The 23508-nt window shown below is 39.7% G+C and overlaps 1 protein-coding gene across 3 annotated transcripts in view; it reads left to right on the top strand.

Moving 5' to 3' along the window:
- The first annotated feature begins 6 nt into the window (after positions 1-6).
- The window catches only part of PPP2R5E (protein phosphatase 2 regulatory subunit B'epsilon), a 144073-nt gene continuing 120571 nt past the window's right edge, over positions 7-23508 (top strand). For 2 of the 3 annotated variants that reach the window (XM_077767209.1, XM_077767211.1), the window contains exons 1-2: positions 7-357; positions 2548-2711. In XM_077767209.1, coding sequence (XP_077623335.1) covers positions 2555-2711 — 157 coding nt within the window. In that variant the 5' untranslated portion in view covers positions 7-357; positions 2548-2554. The remainder of the gene's footprint in view (positions 358-2547; positions 2712-23508) is intronic. The other variant, XM_077767210.1, reaches the window with a different exon arrangement.

The following is a 23508-nucleotide window of genomic DNA, read 5'->3' on the forward strand; positions in this document are numbered from 1 at the left end:
CAACGAGCAGAGGCGCCGCCCGCCGGGAATGTGAGCGAGGAGCCACCGGCGGAGCCGCAACGGGGTCGGTGCCGATTTGATGGGACGGGCCCGCGGGGGAGGATCGTGAGGCCGCCGCCGCCGTCGCCGCTGCCGGAGCGCTGAGGTTCAGGTCCGGCCGTGAGGCCTAGAGGCGCCGCCGCCGCGGAACCGGAGGGACGCCGCGCCGGACAGCCGTCGCCCCGGGCTCCCTGCCGCTGTCCGGACCTCCCCCATCACGTCCCGGTCCCGCCACCCGCCCCCGCTGCGGCCCTCTCGTCGGTCTCCCGCCCCTCGAAACCACAGATCATCTTCGGATTCTTCCCCAGAAGCTTCAAGGTAACTTCGTCCCTCCAGCACCTCGGCTCGTCCGCTTCCCTTCCTCTTCCCCGTCCTGAGGAACCTGCAGGACACCGGTCTCGGGAAGGCTTGGCCGGGGCAGGCGAGGAGTGCGGTGCGGTGGGGTGGGGTGCGGGAGAGGAAGCGCCGGTCCCACTTGTCTGATTTACCTGCAGATGCTTCTGATGATGCCTCCCATTCACTGTACCCTCCTCCCTCCTTTTCCCCTCACCTTCCGGCATTGGAGGCATATTCTTGTCCCCCTTTATTCACTGACGGGGGGCGGGGAAAAACTGGGGGGGGGGATTGATGTAGTGAGGAGGATTCAGTAACAGCTTATCTTCTCCAGGGCTTGGGGGGTGGGGTGGGAGCAAAGAGAGTATGTCAGCACCCCCACGAGGAAACCCATTCCCTGCCTTTCTCCTCCACGCTAGGGCCCCCCTTCCCTCCCGGATTATCCTGAACCTTGGAAATGCCCCGTGCTCGCTGCTTAGGTGATGATAAAGCTTCGGGCGTCCTGGTCCAGGGAGAAACCTGTTTCCCCGGGCTTTGCACGGCCCCACCGCTACTGCAAGTTCAGTTCTGCAGAGCTTTAGGGTTGAGATCCTTGACGTTTATTCTGGGCTGCGGGGCAGAAGGGCCAGATGATTTAAAAAAAAAAAATGCTAGCAATAAATCATCTTTAGAGATGGGAGGTGAGGAATAAAGAGGAGACAAAAAGTGTGATGGAGGAACAGGATTTACTGAAATCTTACGTTGTTAGAGTGAAATTAAATTTAAATAATTCACATACCAGATTGGAAAAACTGCCCCTAAATTTACAACATACAAATGTGATGTGGAGCTTCTTGCTGATGCAGTCATTGTGAAAAATTTTAAGTAATGTTACTTCTTCTATAGTCATTCATAGTTTGCAATTCCATTTTGAAATCTGTCACATTTTATTTACAGCTAAATTAGATAGGGTTCTAAAAACTTTTTTTAAAAAAGAGAACCAAACAAGACTTCAAATATTCCAGACCTCAAGATCCTGTGGTTTTATTTGTTTTCTGTTTATGTTTTTGTTATTTTTACTTTGTTGGAATCCGTATAATCCAGATAACTTTTTATTCTTACATGTTCAGGAAGAAACTCCCTTACTCTTTTATTTAGAGTTTAAAAAACATTTGTCTTATGTATTGGAATGACAGGTGAGTAATTACATTTCAGTATTTCCCCCATATGCATTACTTTTATTCAAGTCTGCCATTAACCTTGAATGGAGCCTCAGTGCCATGGAAATGATGGCATCTGTTTAAATTGGAGAATGAAATCGAGTTTACGGCTTGTTACCTTCATTTTAACAATTTGAGAGGGTTAAAATCTCAAAGAACTGTTCAGTTCTATCAGTTTGATGGAATGAAAGTTGGTATTTGATGATGAACTTGAAGGGAACTCAACTTGGTTGTCTAAGTAGGGTGTGAATTTGTGTTTTCATTTCAACTTTGGTGCACAATTTCACCATAATTTTGTTTATTAAGCTTTAATAACTTAAGATGGCTTCATTCAAAAAGAAGACTTCTTTGAAATGCTTTTAATTATGTCCTTTATGTGTTCTGTTTAAAGTAAGCTAACCTGTCCTCATTTGTGGTGTGGTATAGTTTATCATAGCTAACACAGCACATTGCATTAAAAAGTCATGCCTAGATAGTTTCAGTAGTTGTGAATTTCACTTTGCTGTGATATATTGGTGTAGATTCTTGAAGTACATTAAGGATTTTAACTCCAGAGTCCATTCATAATATTAAATATCTTGTGAAAATGTATCGATGGAAGTTTTCCAGTGGCAGAATAGCTCCAAAATTACTTCAGGAATCTCAAGATGAGAAGAGCTTTGCAGTTAGAAAATGAATAGATGGCTTTGAAGAGTTCTTCAAGTGTAAATGAGAATCTTTAATGCTGGTCAGCGGGAGCAGCACAATGCATTAGAACTATAATGTGGCTTACATGGTACTTCCGTTACTTCTGTTTTTCACCAAATTTTCATGTTTCCCCGTTGAACATTACAACTTTTCTAAAGTGATTTTATTTGCTTCCTTCATCACGTAATCCCATTTTCATGAATATTGTATATGGGAATTTTAGGGTCTGTGTAATTCACATGTATGCTTCCACTTTGGGAATATGTTTATGATGCCTCTTTTTCTTCAGTAGGGATATGTCCTCAGCACCAACTACTCCTCCATCAGTGGATAAAGTAGACGGATTTTCTCGGAAGTCCGTCAGAAAAGCCAGACAGAAGAGGTCGCAAAGTTCCTCACAGTTTAGGTCCCAAGGCAAGCCTATTGAGTTAACACCTCTGCCGCTGCTAAAAGGTAAGGCTCATGACCAGGTGATGGATTCCTTTCCCGTTGATCTATTTATGTCTATATAGGTAATTTTCTTCTTGTAGAATTTCATATTTGTTAAAGTTATGTGTTGCACATTGAAGGGATGGGAGATTTCAGACATGTTGAAGTTATGGCTTTTAAGGGTTCAATTTAATATAAGTAGCTGTGGACCAATAAAAAGAATCTTATTATCAGGAGGATCTTTTACACTGATAAATAGAAAAACTGAATGCCAGACAAACCTTAAGAGGCCTAGGTCTGTGTTTTCCATTATTTCTTCTGTTGACATTTAGATGTTTAATACATACATCATACATGATAACAGGTACAAATTGTACAGTTTTAGTCACAAGAAGCAGACCTAGCAGAGAAGATGGTACCATTAACTTACATTTAGAAAATTATGTTTTTAAAGAATTCGTTTTTAAAAATCAAGAAAAAAATGGTCAGTTAGTAATTGATTACATGCATTCTTGTTTTCGGATAGTACAAATAGGAAACACGATGACCATACTTGTTTAATACTACTTTTCTCTTTCCTTTGGAATGAATTAAGGACTGGTTTTTACTATGAAACTGCTTTTTCTGAATTGAACTTTTCAGTTTTTCTTTGGGTATATGGATATTTTTTGTTCCTTTTAATTTTCCTACTTGCTTAATGTTTATGAACAGGCATGTTTGAAGTGCATCAGAACATAGCATTTATAGCACGGAAACTGTTAGAATCTACCTGAAGATTTCTTGTTTGCTGAACACTTGAGAGAGTGAGGAGAGAGAGAGCATGAACAACACAGTGCACTTTTGTGGCTCAGGGGAAGTCAAAAAACCTGGTCTGCTAGTTTGTTAATGAACATTTACTTCTTTAACAGTTTGTGAAATTAGAAGGTATTATAAGAAAAACTGGAATTTGATTAGAAAAGGCCGTTAAAATGTAGCCTAGCATATTTCAGGCTTCTGTTTTTCCCCATGTGAACTTTATTTGTTTTTAGAGTTTATTTATTTATTTTGAGAGAAACAGAGAGTGAGTGGGGGAGGGGTAGAGAGAGGGGGAGAATCTCAAGCAGACACTGTGCTGTCAGCACAGACTCCTATATGGAACTCAAGTTCACAAAACTGTGAGAACATGACCTGAGCAGAGATATCAAGAGTCCAACGCTCAACCAACTAAGCCCCTTTTTTTTCTTAAGGAAGGGAAACTCATAACTCAGATTCTGATGTTTGTATTTGAAATTGGTGGAGACTAAATGAATTCTGATGACTATAAAGATGATATATCTACTAGTTAGTAAAAATGAGCTCTTAAGAGTCCGATGGAAGAAATTTGAGCTAAAGGTTTTGCTAAAATGAAAGTCTTTATGAGAAAGAGACTTTAGAAGAACATGGAAGAATTCTAGGAATAAAACTAATCATGCTAGAAATACAAAGTTGAGAGGTGTATGGATTGTTTAGTAATTTATTTAATCTGAACTAGACATATAATAGCTATTAGCATCTTTATCTGGCAAAGAACTTTTTTTCTGAGGAAGTAGATTAAACTTTTTTAGGTTTAGAAAGAATTTTAAACATAATTATATTATTTTCTTGAGGCTCATGGTAAACATTTAAATTAGAACTGAATTGACCATTCATTGGTTTTGTGTAGAGGCATGAGTGAGAAGAATTTGCACATTTTAATATTTTGTTGTTCCTTTTATCTTGGTAAAATATACCGAACAAAAAAATTGGCCATCGTAGCTACTTTTAAGTATGCATTAAGTGTGACAGTAAGTATGTTCACATTGTTGTGCCTCCATCACCACCCCCCTTCTCCAGAACTTTTCATCTTCCCCAACTGAAACTATCCATCAGGGGTGCCTGGGCGCAGTGCGCAGTCGTTTAAGCATCTGACTTCAGCTCAGGTCATGATCTCATGGCTCATGGGTTGGAGCCCTGCTTTGGGCTCTGTGTTGACAGTTCAAAGCCTGGAGCCTGCTTCGGATTCTGTATCTCCCTCACTCTCTACCCCTCCCCCACATGTGGGACCTCTCTCTCTCTCTTAAAAATAAATACAGCATTAAAAAAAAGAAAAAACAAAAAGAAACTGTACCCATTAAACACTTAACTCCCCATTCTCCCCTTCCTTCAGCCCCTTGGTAAGTAACCACCATTCTACTTTTTGTCTTTGTGAATTTGGCTACCCTAGGGAGCTCATAAGTGGAATCCTATAATATTTGTCTTTTTGTGACTGGTTTATTTTACTTAGCATGATGTCCTCAAGATTCATCCATGGTATACCATGTGTTAGAATTTCCTTCCTTTTAATGCTGAATAATATTCCACTGTGTATGTATATACTGTGTATTATTTGTTCATCTGTCAGTGGACACGGGTCATTTCCACCTTTTGGTTGTTGTGAATGTTGCTATGAACATGGGTGGACAAGTGTCTTCTTGAGCCCCTGCTTTCACATGCCCAGAAGTGGAATTGCTGGATCCTATGTTTAATTTTTGGAGGAATTGCCAGACTGTTTTCCACAACAGCTGGACCATTTTACGTTCTTCCCATCAATGCACAAGAGTTCCAATTTCTCCACATCCTCACCAACACTTGCTATTTTTTTTTTTTTTGATAATAGCCATCATAATGTGTGTGAAGTGGTAATTCATTGTTGTTTTGATTTGCATTTCCTTTATGACTAATGAATGATGTTGAACGTCTTCTCATGTGCTTATTGGCTATTCCTATATCCTTTTCTCATTTTTACAGTGAAGTATGGTACTATTGAAAAATTTCCAAGAGCTTTGCTCTCCAAGAATAGGATTTTTGTGAACTTGTGTATTTTGCCAGTGTGGGAGAATTGGAGAGTAACAGGACCATACAGTACTAGATCTATCCACAGCTTACTTCCAGACAGACTAAAAATGATTCGTGTGTAGTAAGCATGTAATGGGAAAATATTCTGGCAAGAAAACATTCCACAAATTAGATTTCCATATCTATAGAACAACAAAGAAGTACAGTCACCTGTAGACTTCAGAAATGTTTATTTGCTCCTGATTTTTATAAAAAATTTGCTAAATGACATTTGATTGTCTTATAATAGATTGAATTTTGTTTGTGTGTTGTCTTCTCACCACCTTTAGGAAGTAATTTATGGAACATAAAGAAAATGTAGGAGGAATTTCTTTATTTTATTTTTTTTTATCATTTCCTTAGGAGAAACCAGCGTAAATTATGTGTACCTGCCAAAGGATAGTTATTGATTTAATTTTCTGTAGTATTGCCCTGACCAAAATGGAAGGTTTGGGATAATTTATTTGGCGGTATAATATAAATGGCAGTTGGATTTCATGGGTTGCATTAGAGAATAAAGTAAAGTTCATGTTCTCAAGATCTTTAATTTTAGGGGAGTTTTAAAATGGAAATTGTATAATTTTATAAGTCATCCTTCTAAAATGTAATTTTTGGGGGCGCCTGGGTGGCTAGGGTGGTTAAATGGCCGACTTTTGCTCGGGTCATGATGTCTCGGTCTGTGAGTTCGAGCTCCATGTCGCGCTCTGTGGTAGCTGCTCAGAGCCTGAAGTCTGCTTCCAATTCTGTGTCTCCCTCTCTCTGTGCCCCTTCCTTGCTTGATTTGTCTCTCTCTCTCAAAAATAATAAACATTAAAAAAATTTTTTTAAAGTAAAATAAAATGTAATTTTTGAAAACTCACATATTAGGTGTTCATTAAAGATCACTTGTGTGTATGCATTATCAGAGTGTTTATTATATGCATCATATTTGACTGACTTATAAGACATTTGACAGCCATTAACTCTTAGCATTTTAATATTTATTTATTTTTTGGGAGTGGGCAAGCAGGAGAGAGGCAGAGAGAGGGGAACAGAGGATCCCAAGCAGGCTCTGCACTGACAGGCTGACAGCAGCAAGCCCGATGTGGGGCTCGAACTCCTGAACTGGGAGGGAGATCATGACCTGAGCCAAAGTTGGGTGCTCAACCAACTGAGCCACCCAGGTGCCCCAACTCTTAGTTTGTTTGTTTTTTTTAAAATTTTTTTTAATGTTTTATTTATTTCTAGGAGAGAGAGAGAGAGAGACAGCGTGAGCAGGGGAGGGTCAGAGAGAGAGGGAGTCACAGACTCTGAAACAGGCTCCAGGCTCTGAGCAGGCAGTCAGCACAGAGCCCGACGCGGGGCTTGAACCCACGAACCGCGAGATCATGACCTAAGCGATCATCCGGACGCTTAACTGACTAAGCCACCCAGGCGCCCCCCAACTCTTAGTTTTTTTAAAAGTCTCTTCACTTGCAGAACTGTAACAGAGTGAAAGGAAAGTTTCATTTATTTTGCCTCTTTTCTGTCAGGTGTGGTTTTCAAATTTATATAAATGATGTTATTTTCTACAGAAAGCAATGCCAGCGTATTTTTCTATATACATGCATGATAAGCGCCCTGGCTTTTCCTCCAGTATTTATAGTGTAATTGTAGGATAAACCTTTGAAATAGAGACATTTGAATTTTCTCCATCTTTATAGACTTGTGAAAATGTTTGCAGAGAGTCCTAAAGTTTTTGAACTTGAAGGACTCTTACTCAAGGGAAATTTAGTAAAGATTTTAGTGCTTGTGTGTTCGATAAGGTAAAGACTGGGACACTTACCTTGTGCCTACACGGCACGACATGAAGCAAGCTTTGATAGTTATCTATCTCAGTAAGGATGGCTAAACCAAACACTTTGGGAATAGACACACATTTATAATAATAATAATAGTAATAATAATTAGTAGTAGCAGTAGTAGTAGTACTACCTGGCTAGGTGATTTGTTCTCTCCCCACCCCATCCTCTCATGCCGTGTTTCTTTTTTTTTTTACTTGAAAAGATTACATAAGTTTAGATTTGAGTGAAATGTTTTTGAAAAGTACTGCCTCTTTGAAGATGGGATTATAATGAGAATGACATCATTGTTTCTAGCCTCATAACTCGTTATATGTTTTTGAGGCATTTTGCTAATAGTTTGGACATTCAGTGTTAAACATTTCAAAAACAAGGTCACTTGGGTGGCTCCGTAGGTTGAGTGTCTGACTTCGGCTCAGGTCATGATCTTGTGGTTCATGAGTTCGAGCTCCACATCGGGCTCTGTGTTGACAGCTCAGAGCCTGGAGTCTGTTTCGGATTCTTTGTCTTCCTCTCTCTGTGTTCCTCCCCCGCTTGCATTCTGTCTGTCTCTCTCAAAAATAAATAAACATTAAAAAAAAATTCCCAAAACTATAATGACTTGTACTTTTCAGCAGAAACTCTGCCTCTTGTTTTTAAAACTTTTAGATCAGTAACATGTCTCTACAACATTCTTTAATGAAAATTTTTTTTTTCTTTAGTTGATTTTAGGGGCACCTGGGTGACTCAGTTGGTTAAGCGTTGGACTACGGCTCAGGTCATAATCTCACAGTTTGTGAGTTTGAGCCCCACATCAGGCTCTGTGCTGACAGCTCAGAGCCTGCAGCCTGTTTCGGATTCTTTGCCTACCTCTCTCTCTGTTCTCCCCCCCCCTCACACTCTGTCTCTGTCTCTCTCTCAAAAATAAATAAACATTAAAAAAATTTTTTTAAAAAGTTGATTTGATTTACTTTGAGAGAGAGCACCTAGGTGGATGTGTGAATGGGGGAGGGGCAGAGAGTGAGGAGAGAGAGAATCCCAAACAGGCTCAGTACTATCAGTGCAGAGCCTGACGTGGGACTCACTCTCATGAATCATGAGATCATGACCTGAGCTCAAGTTAAGAGTCGAATGCTTAACTGACTGAGCCACCCAGGTGCCCTAAGGATTTTAAAAATCCCAATTTAAAACTAGTTTTTGTGCTTTCCTACTTTTTTGGATGGGATAATTCTTTTTTATCCGCATCTGCTCTGTATATTGTAAAGAAGGAATAGGCAGAAATAGTTCCCATTTTTTATAATGGGCTGATTCCCTAACGTGTATTTATAATGAGATTAGTTTCTTAAGGCATAGTGTCCTTTATAATTTAGTGTTTACCATCTTCTTTGTACTGTGCAGTGTCATGTGAGGAAAGTACCTGGCCTCTGCTGTCTGCCAGAATCCTAGCTCACTCACGACTTGTGTCCTCTGGGGCAAGTATGGTAACTCCTGCAGGCCTTGGTTTTCTTGTCTATCAAATGGGGATAATAATAATCAATAGCTGTGGCATTGCCACCTTTAGTAAATACTAGCCATTGTTATTTAACTGGGATTTGAGAAGTTAAAATATGAATAGTGTGGAATTATTTCACTTTTTATATTTTCTCAGCAAAAATTTGAATTGGAAATTTCTCAGAAAATTATGAAACACGACCACAGTTTTACATTCATGAACCTTTATCAACCAAAAAATTGGAAGAAACAGTTACCAATGTATTGGATTTAGTAGACTAGTTATTTTAAACACCTTAAAATTTTTTTTAATTGTTTATTTTTTAGAGAGACAGTGTGAGTGGGGGAGGGCAGAGAGGGAGACACAGAATCTGAAACATACTCGAGGCTCTGAGCTGTCAGCACAGAGCCCGATGTGGGGCTCGAACCCACGAACCGAGAGATCATGACCTGAGCCGAAGTCAAACGCTCAGCCGACTGAGCTACCCAGGTGCCCCTTAAACAGCTTTGATTGGAGATTTTCGCCTAATGCATTGGTATCATGCTACATTTTTTTAGTGTAATGTTTTTATTTTTAATTTATTCATTTTTTGAAGGGATAATCTAGTTATATGGTTCAACTCTCAAAAATTACACAAGGATGTAGTGAAAAATCTTCTTCTTGACTTGGTTCTTCCACTTGCCCTTCCCAGAAGTGACCAGTCATGATATTCTTCTACAGAAGGTATAGACATTCTTAAACCTTTGATTGAATTTGAAATGTGTTTTGCAGGGATGCCTGGGTGGCTCAGTTGGTTAAGCATCCTATTTGGGCTCAGGCCATGACCTCACGGTTCATGGGTTTGAGCCCCGCGTCAGGCTCTGTGCTGACAGCTAGCTCAGCCTGGACCGTGTTTCAGATTCTGTGTCTCCCTCTCTCTCTGACCCTCCCTTGCTCATGCTGTCTCTCTCTCCCTCTCAGAAATAAATAAAACATTAAGAATACCTTTGAAATGTGTTTTGCAGCCTGAAATTATATGCACATTTTCTGTGTGCACATCCATGTTTTACGTGGGAGACTTCCATAGTATTTTCAGATTCTCAAAGAGGTGTTGGAATCAAAAAAGGTTAAGAACCATTGATCTAGTTTGTCTCTTAGTTTAATGAGGCACATTCTTTAGACAACTTGTCATGTGAGTGTATGTGTGTGGTTTAAAGAGATAATCAGGGACACCTGGGAGGCTTAGTCGTTTAAGCATCTGAGTTGGGCTCAGGGCATGATCTCATGGTTCATGGGTTCAAGCCCTGCGTCAGGCTCTGTGCTGACAGCTAGCTCAGAGACTGGAGCCTGTTTCAAATTCTGTATCTCCCTCTCTCTTTGACCCTCCCCTGCTCATGCTGTCTCTCTCTCTCTCTCTCTCAGAAATAAACAAAACATTAAAAAAAATTTTTAAAGAAATAATCATAAGCTTTCCTTCTGAACTAGAGAATGTCTGTAATTTAATAGGTGTTAACATTCAGCTTTGTAGCATTTGATACAGTGTGGCAGTGTTTTTCTCTTTGGTAAGAAATTATAAGATATTGCACAAAACCAAGTGTCAATTGCGTTGTTTTCATGTGTGAAAGATTATACTCAGTTGAGGTGAGGAGGTATTTCATTCACTCTTTAGAGGGAAATATTTTTTGTTTATATATCCTAATAGTTTATAGCATAGAGAAAATTCCCATGCAGAATTGTACATGAACCCAAAGATACTAAGAATAAGCAGGGGCACTGGGATGGCTCAGTTGGTTAAGCGTCTGAATTAGGCTCAGGTCACGATCTCACAGTTTGTGAGTCTGAGCCCTGTGTTGGGATCTGTGCTGACAGCCTGGAGCCTGCTTCGGATTCTGTGTCTCCCTCTTTCTCTGCCCCTCTCCTGCTTATGACTCTGTCTCTCTCAAAAATAAATAAACTTAAAAAAAAGCATACCTGATTCATTAATCATTGAAAAGTAGGATAGCCAACTTACATTCATATCCCATTCCTTTCAAGTGTGATAATTACTGTGTAGTTCCTAACCTTGGGTTCATGGATTCCTGATTGGGGATAGTATGCATGCATCATGAATGGACTTTAAGGTTGTTTTTTTTTTTTTTTTTTTTGAGACAGAGAGTGAGTACGTAGGGGAGGGGCAGAGAGAGGGGACAGAGGATCTGAAGTGGGTCTCTGCTGATAGCAGTGAGCCCATTGCAGGGCTTGAACTCACAAACCATGAGATCATGACCTGAGCTGAAGTTGGACGTGCAACTGACTGAGCCACCCAGGCCCTCTGGGCTTTAAGGTTCTAAGAATGTCCCAAAATTATATTTAAAGTTTCTGTGAGTGTTCCTTTTTCTTTTTTCTTTTTCTTTTCTTTTTTTAAAAAATTTTTTTAATGTTTTTTATTTATTTCTAGGGGAGAGAGAGAGTGTGAGCAGGGGAGGGTCAGAGAGAGAGGGAGTCACAGACTCTGAAACAGGCTCCAGGCTCTGAGCTGGCAGTCAGCACAGAGCCCGACGTGGGGCTCGAACCCACAAACCGCAAGATCATGACCTAAGTGAAAGTCGGACGCTTAACCAACTCAGCCACCCAGGCGCCCCTCCTTTTCCTTTTTTCTTACGAACAGAATTCACTGCTTTCCTCAGTTTCTGGAAGATTCCACCCTACCATTCTTGCTTTTTCCTCCTAGTTAAGAGCTTTGGAGTTAGACTAAAAGACGGGGAATTGTTATTATTTTCTGAGTATCATGTTAACTGTATGTGTATACATATGCATTGGACACTTAACACTAATGGTAAGCTATAAACAGAAGTCATCATAATGTGGGTCTCTCCAGGATATAACCCAACCCAGGCATAAAAATATAGAGGTGCCAAATGAATCTTCTCATAAGGTGAGGTGTCCTTTCCTACCTAGAACTTTTTTCCCCAACTTCATAATCATTCTTCAAATTTCATCTCATGTGGAACCTTGTTAGGGATTGTCCCTCCTGACTTTTAAGAATGGTTGTCTTTATTTAAAAAAAAAAATTTTTTTTTACATTTATTTGTATTTGACAGAGAGGGAGACAGATCACGAGTGGGGGAAGGGCAGAAAGAGAGGGAGACACAGAATCTGAAGCAGGCTCCAGGCTCTGAGCCTTCAACACAGAGCCTGATGTGGAGCTCGAACCCATGAACCATGGGATCACGACCTGAGCTGAAGTCGGACGCTTAACTAACTGAGCCACCCTGGCGCTCCAAGAATGGTCTTCTTTGAAGTTGCTATCAGTTCGTTGTTTCTTGCATTGTAATTATAATATGTAATTATTTTTTTTTCTTAGTTTGTTCACTTGTATGTTATCTGTTTCTTCTCCCGTATGAGAATAGAATCTTCAGTGGCGCCTGGGTGGCTCAGTCGGTTAAGCATCCGACTTCGGCTCAGGTCGTGATCTCATGGTTCATGGGTTCCAGCCCCGTGTCGGGCTCTGTGCTGACAGCTAGCTCGGAGCCTGGAGTCTATTTCAGATTCTGTATCTCTCTCTCTCTCTGACCCTCCCCTGCTCATGCTGTCTGTCTCTCATAAATAAATAAAAACATTAAAAAAAAAAAAGAATAGAATCTTCAGGGCAGAAACCTTGTCTCTCTTATCTCTAGGGCTTAGATCTGTGCCTAGTTCCTAGTTGGCATTTGATAAATAATTGTTAGCAAATTAATTAACATTGTTAGTTGACATTTAAGTTATTAATAATGGTAGTAAAGGCATTTGTTTTTTCTTCCTAAATATTAAATTATTTTCCCACAAAATCCAACTCATGCAAATTTTAACTTTTAACTTACACAAAGTTATAAACGTGTTTAATGAAGACTTTTTATTTTTAGAGGATCAAATTGCCAAGTGTTCACTTAAAATCCTGCATGAGGCTTTGTACTTTGATATTCATGCACTTTTCAGGTTAGGAGCAGAAGTAGTATCTGGTGGAGCGAGGACGGAGTGGATTTTACTGTCTGACATACTTAGAACGGTTTCTTCACCTAGGGAATTCATTACTTATGAGTTACAGCAAATGTCAAATACAGTGGGATGCCTTTTTTATGCTGATATTTGAGGACTGAATTAGGGGCTACTCAAATCACCAGATTGTCTTTCTTTACATAGTTTAAGAGGGAGTAGCATATCTGAATATTATGATGGACTTTCCAAGCAGGGTTTTATGGTTAAATGTTCTCATCTTTAAAACTTGTATTTTATAATAACGTTAGCTCTTAATATTAATTAGATTTTGTAATGCTTGCAAAAGAACAGTAAAGTTTCTAGATATTTCTAAAATGTTCAGTAGGGTAGTTCTTTGGTTTGTTTGCAAATGGTGACATGACGTCCTTTTCTACTACTTAAAAGTACTTCTCTACCCTATGTATTTTCTGAAAACAAATATGTTTCTTATGTTACAGTAGAATTAAGCCTATGATGAACGTGTTACTTGGACAGTATAGTATATTATTATTTTTGCCTAATATATAGCTAATACACACACACACACACATATATATATATATAAAACATATATTGTGTAAGTGGGGCAGGTGGCTTCCCTGAGGTAAGAATGGAGGCCCTGGGGTCACACACAACGAGATTTGAATTTTTAGTGTATCCACAGCTATGTGACTTCTAGCAATGTTTTCTTTTACCTCCAAAAATTGGGACAGTATTAGAACCCACCTCATATAGTCAGATGAAGTGCCATAAAGCAGATAAAACATTTATCTCAGTGTTGGATACATAGTAAGGGTTAAAGAATATTAACTGTTATAGTTGCAGGAAAAGCTGTAGAGTAGAAGAATGCTTGAGGGGCCTGGGTGGCTCAGTCAGTAAACGTCTGACTTCGGTTTAGGTCATGATCTTGCTGTTCCCGAGTTCGAGCCCCAAGTTGGACTCTGTACTGACAGCTTAGAGCTTGGAGCCTGCTTCAGATTCTGTGTCTCCCGCTCTCTCTCTGCCCCTCCCTCCCGCTACACTCTCTCTCTTTTTCTCTCTCTCTCAAAAATAAACATTAAAAAAATAAAAAAAGAAAAATGCTTACTAGTGGTTTTCAGTTGATTTTTATTCTGTTAATACTTTACGTGGATTATTTCCATTTAAGGAAGAAAAATATGGAGCACGTAGAACTGTGAGAATCAGACTTTTAAAGCAAAAAGGAGAGCTGGCCAGTTCTTACAGAACATTCTCAGCATTACTATTTGGTTTCAAACTGGCTTCTCATTTCAGGAATAACATAAAGGGGCTCCTGGGTGGCTCAGTTGGTTAAGCATCTGACTCTTGATTTTGGCTCAGGTCATGATCTCATAATTCATGGGTTTGAGTCCCATGTGGGGCTTTGTGCTGACAGTTCAGAACCTGCTTGGGATTCTCTCTCTCCTGTCTCTGCTTCTCTCCTGCTTGCACGAGTGCACACGTGTGCTCTCCCTCGCCCCAGTCTCTCTCTCAAATAAACATTAAAAAAAGAACATAAAGTGGCTAATATAGTTATTTCTACAGGAAATTCCATTTGTAGAAGGTCATCAGGTAGAATTATTTTGATGAACTTATTTTGGAAGTCATTTACTAGGACAGGATCTCCAAACTTTTTTTGTAATTGCTTACTCATATCAGTAAAAACAATATATATGTTTTTTTCTACATGTATACATGTGCTTCTATACAAATATATAACGTACATTAAGAAAATACACAAATACAGAAACTTAGAAAGGATGATATTGAAATATAAGATGTATAGATGTTTTAATATTTAATTTGGCACCTGCTCTTCCCTTATCCGTACCCTCAACACATGTACTGGCCCTGAGCACACCATTGTTTTGAGATTTTGCTTTGAAGAGAGAACTTCTTCAGCTTCAGAGTCTTGCAGCGTTTTGTTTTAAGCCAGAGAGAGATAGGAAGAATGGAATGAGAAAACCTTCTTTGCATTCTTGAGGTTTTTGTCCAGGGTTTTGAATTTCTTGCCCCTTAAAGAAATAAAATCTGAATTTTGCCAGTTTAAGTAGTATCATAGATGGTTCTTTGTTGAGGGTCTCATCTTGTTGCTGAGGGGTAACTTTCAGAGGGCCCTTGACACTCTTGAAATTCCAGGCAGTATTTTGTGTCTCTGGGGCAGATTGTCACTTTTCTGGGCAAAGGTTTAGATCTTTCATCACGTTCTCAAAGGAGTTTCCCCAGAGTCTGGGAGCCACTGCTTTGGGTGATGGGCATTTGTCTCCTCACTTAGAGCAGAGAGAGAGAATTTGTCATATAGTCCCTTTCTTTAGAAGGGAGATTAAAACACATTTTTTTAAATGTTTATTTATTTTTGAGAGAGAGACAGAGTGTGAGTGGGGGAGGGGCAGAGGGAGAGAGAGACACACAGAATCCAAAGCAGGCTCCAGGCTCTGAGCTGTCAGCACAAAGCCTGACATGGGGCTTGAACCCACGAACTGTGAGATCATGACCTGACCCGAAGTCGGACACTTAACCGGCTGAGCCACCCAGGTGCCCCTAGAAGGGAGATCTTTTAACAAGAAATTTCTTCTGCATGTCTCCCCTACTTTTTATTCTTTTTGATACCAACCAGAATTTTTAAAGGTGTTTGAAGATAGAAATTATTACATGACTGCAGCGTGGTTGTTTGGAGCTTTCTGATCACTGTCATTTGAAAAATTAAGCTGACTGAATGAATACTACCAGTGGTAAACATGAATATGCCTGTCAAAAAGCTTTTATTCTGGAATAGCTGTGGGCCTGGAAGAAGCCAGGAGGAGAAACTCAGATTTTCTTTGCTGGTGAAGAAATAGTTGAGCAACCAGTGAAGGAGAAGAGAAGCAGTGTCTGTAGTTGTGTACCAGGTGATGTACTACATGGTGTCGCATTGAAGCTTCCCCCAAAAATCCAAGAACGAGGGACGTTTGTTGTTAGTTGAGGGCTATGTAACTTGCCTGCCCCTTTAGACAGAGCCGGGGTTGGGATCCCAGGCCTGTCTGGTTCCAAAGCCAGTGCTGATGTGCACAAACATAGGTGAGCACTGGAGCTAACCACTGTCTTGATCGTGCTGTACTGGGATGACTTACCAAGTGAGCCATTTTACTACCCCTTGTGAAGAACCTTGAAAATTGTGAGGAGATTGAAGTGATGAGGACAGTGGAGAAGAGAAGGGGGCAAGCTGCCAGGCCAGCAGCAACACTGGGTGGTGGGTGATGATGGACAGAATCATGGAAGAGCAGGCCTCAGAGCTGGCTCCTTAGAAAGGCCAGTCAGTGCTGCCAAGAGGCAGATGGGAAGGGTAGCCAGCACTCATGATGGCGAAGGCCAGGGTGAGGAACATGCCAGTCTAGATCCTGTGGGACTCGAATGCTGTCATAATAAAGTTGTGTCAGTCATGGAGTGGTTTGGGTTTGGTAAACTGGTAACAGTGTGGCAATGGTTTTCTTTATCATTTGTCTTTACGTCTTTGGGAACTATCTTAAGTAGGAAAGGGTGTGGGTCCAGGTCTAGGTGATAATCCTGGCTTTGTGAACTGAGGTTAGCTATTTAACATCTTAGAGCTTTAATTTCTACCTTTGTAAATTGGGGCTCACCCTTCCCAAGGTGGTTGCGAGCAGTGAGATGATGTGGGGAAGCTGCCTAATGTGTGGTTTGTTGTGTAATAAATATTCCTTTCCTTATCTTTCTGTCTGTCATCGATCTTTCTTTGAGTCACTCCACAGGACCTAGATCTTGTTTCAGATCTTGTGAGGGAGGAGATCTGGCAAAAGTTCATCCATTTATGCAGGCGTCATGAAAGACTTTCACCTTATGGTGATGTTACATTTTATTTAATTAATCCATGGTCGCTGGTACCCGGAACATTGTTCAAACATTAAAACACTTGGAGAAAATTGGGACTTGGTGGCATTTCTCTCTTTTATACTCTCTTTTATTTTAATAAGGTAGATACAGGCTTTGAATTAGCCTTCTCCTGAAGTGCCTCCAGAAGACAGTATCTGGAAATGGAAGGAGATGCCTCCTTGGCCATATGTTGTAAGGAATTTAGAATGGGTTCAGACCCCTGAGGAGCTATCTTATCGTGGCAGGTTGCAGATCACAGCAAAGCATACTTTTCTTTTTGAATGAAAGGGTATTTTGAAATCAAGGACATTTTTGTAGCAGAAAGGAAATTCCTTTTGAGAGTCAGAGGCCTACTTCAAGCTTTGTCTCCTCAAGTTAATTTTTCAGAGTGATAGTGATGCACCCAAAGATCTGGTGTTTTTCCCTAATTTCTGAGCACAAGTGACTTCAAATAAGATTTATACAGAGGACTTTTTTTTGTTTTTAAGGTAGGCTCCATGCCCAATGTGGGGCTCAGACTCATGACCCTGCGATCACGAGTCACATGCCCTACTGACTGAGCTAACCAGGTGCCCCTATACAAAGGACTTTTGAAAATTAAAAGGAAGTTTCAGTGCTCTGTTCTGCCCTGTCTTCTTGCATCCTTCTACCTTTGCTTCCTTAACTCCATCTACGACTGCTGTAACTAACTCCTATTCTTGATGATAGCCAGCCATCTAGAAATAATATTCATTTCACTTTAAGAAAGCGTAAAGACATCATTTTAATAAAAAACAGTTGAGTTGAAGCTCTGAAACTCAGTAGTTGTAAAATTTGTCTGGCATGTGGCTGGATCTCTAGGTGGAGAGCTTTCTGTAAGGGTTCAAGTAGGAGTAACTTTGATGGAACATTTGGCCCCCCTGAGGAGACTGTTTTACCACCTAGATTTCATAGGTAGAGTTTGGTTGGAGCTCTATTTTGGCGTATTTAGATTTACATCTTCACACCATAAAAGGCATTTCAACTAATGGTGGGATTTATTTAGGTTTTTCTGTTTTAGTAGGATGTTCTAGAGATGGTATATGCTTTAGACACCTTTGGGCCTAGGAGTGGTAAGACTCTGTACTCACACGCCTAATTATGATGAGGCTTAAATGATTTGTGTGCAGACGTTCTTCAAAGTGTGTGGGAAACAGGCGCACAGCTCTGAGAAGAGTCCGTATATGACCTGGCTAAATAGCCTCCTCCAAGGGCCTTACATTCTTGTTTTTGTAATTGTTCTGTGGGCTGTGCGGTTCAATTCATTCACTCATCAGATTTCTGCCGAGCGATATGATGCACCCGGCACTGCCCTGGCAACGCAGTGGTGAGCAAAACAAGAAGGTCGATGCGGTTCTTCTCAAAAGGCCATTGTAGCTGGACGTCAGAGATTGATGGGGCTACTTAGGTTGTTGGACGCAAATCATTCTGGTTTGGTTAAAGTTTGTCCTTGATCCTAAGAGCATTTTTCATATCTGTAAATATATGATCACTGAATATATAAATCACCCATAAATTCCAACTCAGTCACGAGGAATACTGTTTTCCCTCATATTTATGTATTCTTGTGTTAAGCTTAAAATTTTTCTTTTTTGTCTTTATGATACCTAATAGTAGTATAATTAAACTGAGATAGTCTTATTGTTGGAGTTGGAATTTTAAAAAGTTCTCTTGTTATGGTATCATTGTTATTTTATAATACTGAGGCTTCTCTGAAAACAACTTAATCATTGCTTGCTTAAAAAAGAAAACATTACCAATTTACTTTTAGGCTATAAACATGAAGTGTACAAAATGTAAAAAGCATACTCTAAAAGTAAGTAAAATCCAGGGCGCTTGGGTGGCTCAGTCGGTTGAGCACTGGACTTGAGCTAGGGTCACGATCTCGCAGTTCGTGGATTCGAACCCCCATGTCAGGCTCTGTGCTGACAGCTCAGAGCCTGGAGCCTGCTTCGGATTCTGTTCTTCCCTCTCTCTGTCCCTCCCCCATACTCACATTCTGTCTCTCTCTCAAAAATAAACAAACATTAAAAAAACGTTTTTTTAAAAGTAAGTAAAATCTATCTGTGGGTCCAGCTGTATGCTCTATAGATGGTACCATATTATTAAAGTACATGATCCTGAGTTTTCATGTGTTTTAATTCATTGTTTTATGAACTGCTGCTTAGAATAGTGGGGGCCATAATATAATAGATTTAATTCATTAAGAGAATAAAAGTTTAGAGGATTAGAGCTGGAATTACTGTCAGCACCCAATTGATGTTCATTAACTGAGAATACAAGCAACAGTAAAACCACAGTTAGGCAATGCAATTAACATTGGTGGTATTATGGTTACTGTGAAGATTGGAAAAATAAATAATTGAAAGTATTTTAAATTTGGCAAATTGAATGAAGTTAAAAATTGAATCCACCTCCTTGTCACTGGCTAATTTTAAATTTTCCCGAGCTATTATGATTTAAATTATTGAGCCTTATCTGAGCTGCATTCTGTGGGCGGTAAAAATTGAGTGGAGTGTGCGCTTTCAGAACCAGTGCCTGAAGTAGAGCCGGATTTGTGATGGTTTACGTAAGGAGGAAAGCATCATCTAGGATTAACTCAGACTCTGTGCGAGAGTCCAACAAAATACAAAGACTATATATAGAGTTTGGAGTTTGTGATGGTCAGTACTTAAATGACCACCCTTATACCTTAATGGTTAATGAATTTCAAAATGATTCCAGAATCTTTTCATGGCTAGTCAAACAATGTATATTCCTGTGAGTGCAAACCTGTATTTAATATTAACATAATCTTGGTAAAATTATATTTCTTTACAGTTTTACTTAATGTAATATTCTTTTTCTTTTGTGTGTAGGTAGGGCCTACACCTACATTTCTTGTCTAGAAAAACATTCTCCTACCCCTTTTTTGAGCAAGGCTGTTGATAATATTGTACTATTAAGAGAATAATTTCTTCACATTAGGGTATCATAGTTCATGACTAATATTCTTTTTTCTCCATCAGTGCAAGGATAATTGAGCAGTTAGTTGCCTCTTTCTTGGTGAGGTGGAAGTTTTGCTTGACTCATTGGGAGATGAGAGATCAAGAATCTCTCCTTAGAGTGGTTTTGATGACTGGATGATTTAGTATGGCTAATGGTTAGAGCGGGACCTAGATCATAGCAAGCATTACATAAATGTTAACTATCTCTGTCATTGTTGTTGCTGTTATTATTACTTATAAATACTACTTAATCTGTATTTTATGATTTGGGTTTCAAGTGGATCCTGTAAAGATGATCTGTTTTTGTGTACTGTGTTTAAGAAAGCGGGTGTTTGATTTTTAAAATCCAGTAAGCCTATTCATAAACTAAATTGTTTAAGTAAAGAAATAGATCACTACCTATTACATTTTCTAATGAGCTTTGAAAAGCATTTAGAAAGCATTACTGAGTGAAAGTAACATTTGGAAGCTGTCAGAGTTAGTACATTTCTGAACCCAAGGACTAGTCTGGGCAAGTGTGAGCTGTGTTGCTTTATGACAGATGTTAGAGCGTTGTGTTCACCTGTCTCCCCCAGCTGGAGTGTCTGGTGCGATGGGAGATTGGGGAGTTGGATGTGTGCGATAACTCTCAACATGGTCACTGTGAATCATAAGGAAGGACTATTGGTGGTTGCTAAATGTAGTTCAGAGGTCGCTACCTGGACAGATAGGAGATGGCCATTAACCTTACGTCTTTAAGTGGGAGCACTGAAAAATCTTTAAAAAAGAAAAAAGAATTAAAGGAGTTTCTAGGAGTCTGCAAAGTATCCTTGGTGCAGGTGGCTTACAATATGAATTTCATGTGTGTTAGAAATTTTTGTTTCATCTGTGAGTTTTTTACCTAAAGCTATTTTTATCAACTCCTGTTATGGATTTGTTGTGCGCATATAATTTTGATTGGCAGTGAAACCTGCATTTCATCTTTATTCAGACCTGGAAAGGTTTTTTTGTTTCCTTTTTGTCTCTCATGGGAAGTTAGTCCGAACCACTCATTTCTCATACTTACCTCAAGGTAATGAGTGTCGTCGATCTGTCTTTAGTTTCCATCGAGACAAGAACATGTATTCAACCCTACTGCATTTTTTTCTTTCATGATGAATTTAAATGAAATAAGTGACTGAGTGAATATGTTTACAAAAGCAGCTTGTGCATCTATTTGAAGTAGGTACGTAATGAGGGAAACCAAGGTTCCAAGAAATAACTGGCAGATCAGAGTTCAGTAAGTACAGTTGAATTGGAATGTCAATCAGAATTCTCTCTTCCAAGTTCTCTTCTTGGGCTGGTAGATGCTGATGTTTCTGTTGTACCTTGAGTTCTTAACTTTTATCTTAGAGATTTTAAATAAAGACTCAAAAGACTGAACAGTGAAAGTTTCAGTCAAGGCAGGGTGCTCCAGGTGTCTGTACTGTTTGACTTCAGCTGTATTGAAGCAAGAGATAGTCCCCTATGGTTATTTTTTCCCCTTTCCCATCTATTATTTCACATTTTCTTTAAAATGAATTTTTGACATTTATTTTTATTCTCTCTGTATAGTAGCTCCTCTAAACTTCAGATAATAGTTAACTCTATATGTAATATGTTAAAAAAAATTTTTTAATGTTTATTTATTTTTGAGAGAGAAAGAGCATGAGCAGTGGAGGGCAGAGAGAGAGGGAGACACAGAATCCGAAGCAGGCTCCACGCTCTGAGCCGTCAGCACAGAGCCCAATGCGGGGCTCGAACTCACGAATTGTGAGATCATGACCTGAGCCAAAATCGGATGCTTAATTTACTGAGCCATCCAGGCTCCTCTATAATATGTTTTTTTCTTATACCTGCGTACCTATGATTAAGTTTAATTAATAAACTAGATACAGTAACAGATTAACAGCAGTAACAGTTATGACAACATACTATAATGAAAGTTATGTGATTGTGGTGTCTTTCAAAATACCTTTGTACTGTACTCCCCCTTCTTGTGATGATGTGAGATGGTAAAAAATAATTAGATCAAATGAGGTGAAAGACCTAGGCTTGTGAGGTAGAGTTAGGCTACTGTTGACCTTCTGATGATAAGTCAGAAGGAGGATCATCTTCTGGACCACGGTTGACTGTGGATAACTACAGAAGGGGCAGCTGGGTAAATGGAGACTACCATACAAGTGGGTTTACTTAGGGCCATTTAGAGCTGTGGCCAGGTCAGAAATACATAGGTAGCATGGGAAGCTAGAGAGACTGATGATTTAGACTCAAAGATGTTGCCTGTCCAGCAAGGTAGAGTTATGGAGAGAGGATAGGTTTGTCAGCCAGCCAGCCAGCCTTAGAATTCCAGCCAACTTTCCTTGCAAGCTGAGTGACTTTGGAGAAACGATCTTCTTAGAACCTCAGTTTGCTCATTGTAAAGTGATAATATTGTCTGCCTTGCAGGATTAGTTTGAGAGTTGATGCATGTGAAATTCCTAGACCAGTACTGACATGGCAAATACTTGGTAATTAATGATTATCCTAATATTTCTGTCCTTGAGGTCAGAGACCATGTCCATTCATGATTATATTCCCATTGTGCAGGATAGTGCCCCCCCTCACATCTTCACTCCTCAAAGGGTACCTGCTGACTGAAACCAATCCTTTCACATAGGAAGGGAATTCTTCACATATATGAAGCACTGCTGACTCATAATATCACTTCTTGCTCAGTCCTTTCTCTTTTCTGATTTATGTTGTCTTAAATATTCTTTTAAAGAATATATTTTTAATTTTTATTTATTTCTTATTTATTAAAAAATTTTTAATGTTTTATTTATTTCTGAGAGAGACAGAGAGAGAGAGAGAGAGAAAGACAGTGTGATCAAGGGAGAGTCAGAGAGAGAGGGAGACACAGAATCTGAAGCAGGCTCCAGGCTCTGAGCTAGCTGTCAGCACAGAGCCCGACGCAGAACTCGAACCCATGAACTGAGATCATGACCTGAGCCGAAGTCAGACGCTTAACCAACTGAGCCACCCAGGTGCCCCTATTTCTTATTTATTTTTAAAATTTAATTTAGTTTTTAAATTTACATCCAAATTAGCTAGCATATAGTGCAGCAATGATTTCAGGAGTAGATTCCTTAATGCCCCTGACCCATTTAGCCCATCCCCCCCTCCCACAACATCTCCAGTAACCCTCTATTTGTTCTCCACATTTAAGAGTCTCTTATATTTTGTTCCCCTCCGTGTTTTTATATTATTTTTGTTTCCCTTCCCTTATGTTCATCTGTTTTGTATCTTAAAGGCCTCATATGAGTGAAGTCATGTGATATTTGTCTTTCTCTGACTAATTTTGCTTAGCCCAATACTCTCTAGTTCCATCCATGCAGTTGCAAGGATTTCAGTCTTTTTGATTGCCAACTAATACTCCATTGTATACGTATACCACATCTTCTTTATCCATCCATCCATTGATGGACATTTCGGCTGTTTCTGTACTTTGGCTATTGATGATAGTGCTGCTATAAACATTGAGGTGCATGTGCCCCTTCAAAACAGCACAGTAACCCTTGGATAAATTTATCCAGTAACCCTTGGATAAATACCTACTAATGCAGTTGCTGGGTCATAGGGTAGTTCTCTTTTTAAGTTTTTGAGAAACCTCCATAGTGTTTTCCAGAGTGGCTGCACCAGTTTGCATTCCCACCAGCAGTGCAAAAGAGATCTCTTTCTCCACATCCTCCCCAACATCTGTTGTTGCCTGAGTTGTTGATGTTAGCCATTCTGACAGGTGTGAGGTGGTATCTCCTTGTGGTTTTTGATTTGTATTTCCC

The sequence above is a fragment of the Crocuta crocuta genome, unplaced genomic scaffold (genome assembly GCF_008692635.1).
Source record: "Crocuta crocuta isolate KB4526 unplaced genomic scaffold, BGI_CrCroc_1.0 scaffold55, whole genome shotgun sequence".
In the NCBI taxonomy this organism is placed as follows: Eukaryota; Metazoa; Chordata; class Mammalia; order Carnivora; family Hyaenidae; genus Crocuta; species Crocuta crocuta.